The following is a 2,500-nucleotide window of genomic DNA, read 5'->3' as shown; positions in this document are numbered from 1 at the left end:
TGTTTTCTGACTTGCCTCAGACGAATATTTATAATTCTTCCAACTGAAGAAGTCGGAATGTCAAGCCATCCAAAACAGCAAAAAGTTAGTTTTTTTGTTTGTTTGATTGTTTGTTTGTTTGTTTATTTATTTATGACCGAAGGATATTGTTTTGAGTAGTTGTCTTGTTGGGAGCAGAGCAGTCTGGACCAATTGCTCTGTAGGAGAAGGAAAATTACCCTTGAAAGGAATGCACTCAGTGTGCATGAGGCAGATAATAGTTTTTAGATGTCTGGAAGACAAAAGAGTAAGAGCAGCTCTTGTGTCACAACAGCTTTGATGTGTGTCTGTGTGTGTGTGTGTGTGTGTGTGTTTGTGTGTGTGTGTGTGTGTGTGTGTGTGTGTGTGTGTGTGTGTGCAGTAGTAGGAGGATGGACAGGAGTTCAGAGACAAACGTCTAGGAAAAGTAAATGTGTAAACTCTACCAGGGTGTAAAAATTGTATAGCAGCTCAAGTCATGAACCTCTCTGAAAGTGAGGATGGTGGATATTTGCTTTTTTGGCATGGCATAACATAGGACTCAGCATCTCTCTCTATCTCTCTCTCTATCTCCCTCTCTTTCTCTCTCTGTCTCACCCTCTCAGAACTTGAACACGACCGTAGCTCAGGACTGGTGCCTGGCACTTCAGAGGCTCATCCGCATCAAAGAGGACCAGATCCAGAGTGCCAACAAATGCCGCCTCCGTCTGCAGGTGCCTGGCCGGCCTGACAAGTGAGCCTTTATCTCGCCTTCGTTTTGTCTTTCAGCTGTGACTGATGCTCTCCGCTCTCCACTCCTCTCCTCGTCTCTTCTCCTCTTTTATCTTCTCTACCCGCTGGTCTTCTACTCAACCTTCAGCTTCCATCTCCTCATCCTCCAACTCGTCATCTTCCATCTCCACTACCTACATCTACCTTACTCTCCTCCATCCCTGTTCCGCTTCTTTTTCTTTCCGTTCTCTGCTCTCTCTCTCTCACTCGCACTCTCTTTTGGAGACGCAGTGGACCATTACAGGTCTTTTTTTCACTCGCACATCCACATGGACCTTCTTCCTGGAATCGCCTGAATTATCCTCTCAAAGCCATCACTATTATTTCAGGCCTCAGTACCAGGAAATGAGTGCCGGGGGAGCCTCTTTTTCTTTTTTTACTTGAGCACCAGGGGCTTGATTGGGGCCCCAAAAAACCACCCCCCTTCCGAGCCCATAAAGCACACAATAGCTGGTGATACACAGTCTGACACACATGATGATGGAAACCCTTGAGAAGAGTGCTACCCATCTTCACACACCATCAGTGCTAAAAGCCTTGTTCAGAGTGACCTCTTCTCAAAATGAGAGGCGAATCACACGTGGAATAGAATTGGATTGGGTGGGTGGTGCTGTACTCATTAAGCAGTCTCACGTGCATGTCCGCTTCCTCGTAAAAGGTAATAATTGGCGGCCTTCACACGCAGAAAAGGGTTGTGGGGTGTCGCTTTGTCGCACATTATGTCCATTTGCTGAATCTGTGCCCTTTCCCTGAAAAGCTCTCAGGAGAGGAGTTGAGCTGAGGCCAAGGGCTGTATTTAAACGATAAACACACATCCCCCTGGCTTACAGTTTTAACAGAGGAGAGACTCGCAGATAAAGTGTGAAGTGACGGGGGGAGGCAGGGAGAAAGGGCTAGCAGTTTAAGGAACGGAAGCGAATGAAATGATAGAGCAGTGTTTAAACCACCCCCCTTCCGAGCCCATAAAGCACATAATAGCTGGTGATACACAGTCTGACACACATGATGATGGAAGCCCTTGAGAAGAGTGCTACCCATCTTCACACACCATCAGTGCTAAAAGCCTTGTTCAGAGTGACCTCTTCTCAAAATGAGAGGCGAATCACACGTGGAATAGAATTGGATTGGGTGGGTGGTGCTGTACTCATTAAGCAGTCTCACGTGCATGTCCGCTTCCTCGTAAAAGGTAATAATTGGCGGCCTTCACACGCAGAAAAGGGTTGTGGGGTGTCGCTTTGTCGCACATTATGTCCATTTGCTGAATCTGTGCCCTTTCCCTAAAAAGCTCTCGCAAGACCTTGCCAGTCCTTGCAGCGTCTTTGATGCGCTGATGGGTGGCTGAAAAGCAAAAAAGGAAAACACACGCACATGCACACACACACACACACACACACACACACACACGTAGTCTGATTGCAAAATCAAGAGTTTATTTAATGCCCTTTAGTATGTAATTAAAGTCTGGCAGCAAAAAAATGGCGTTGTTGACTGACAGTAGTCCACGTCCTCCTGAAGAGGATGGCAGGCATTCAACGTTGCTTGACTCCCCATAACATCGACAGCAGACAGTACTCAAATCAGGACACCTCCCCAATGTCTGCCAAAGACCAAAAGTGCCAAATAACACAATCAAAGCAGACCCAGACGATCACGCTAGGCTCCTAATAATTGGCGGTAATAATTGGCGGCCTTCACACGCAGAAAAGGGTTG

The 2,500-nt window shown here is 46.8% G+C and overlaps 1 protein-coding gene across 3 annotated transcripts in view; it reads left to right on the top strand.

The window, feature by feature from the left end:
- arhgef10la (Rho guanine nucleotide exchange factor (GEF) 10-like a) overlaps window positions 1–2,500 on the top strand; it is a 112,273-nt gene that overhangs the window by 48,434 nt on the left and 61,339 nt on the right. For all 3 annotated transcript variants that reach the window (XM_031567345.2, XM_031567347.2, XM_031567348.2), the window contains one exon: window positions 624–751. In XM_031567345.2, the coding sequence (XP_031423205.1) occupies window positions 624–751 (128 nt within the window). The remainder of the gene's footprint in view (window positions 1–623; window positions 752–2,500) is intronic.

Source organism: Clupea harengus, chromosome 5 (genome assembly GCF_900700415.2).
Source record: "Clupea harengus chromosome 5, Ch_v2.0.2, whole genome shotgun sequence".
Lineage (NCBI taxonomy): Eukaryota > Metazoa > Chordata > Actinopteri > Clupeiformes > Clupeidae > Clupea > Clupea harengus.
Note: the sequence above shows the minus strand (reverse complement) of the source record. Positions and strands in the feature narration are given on the sequence as shown.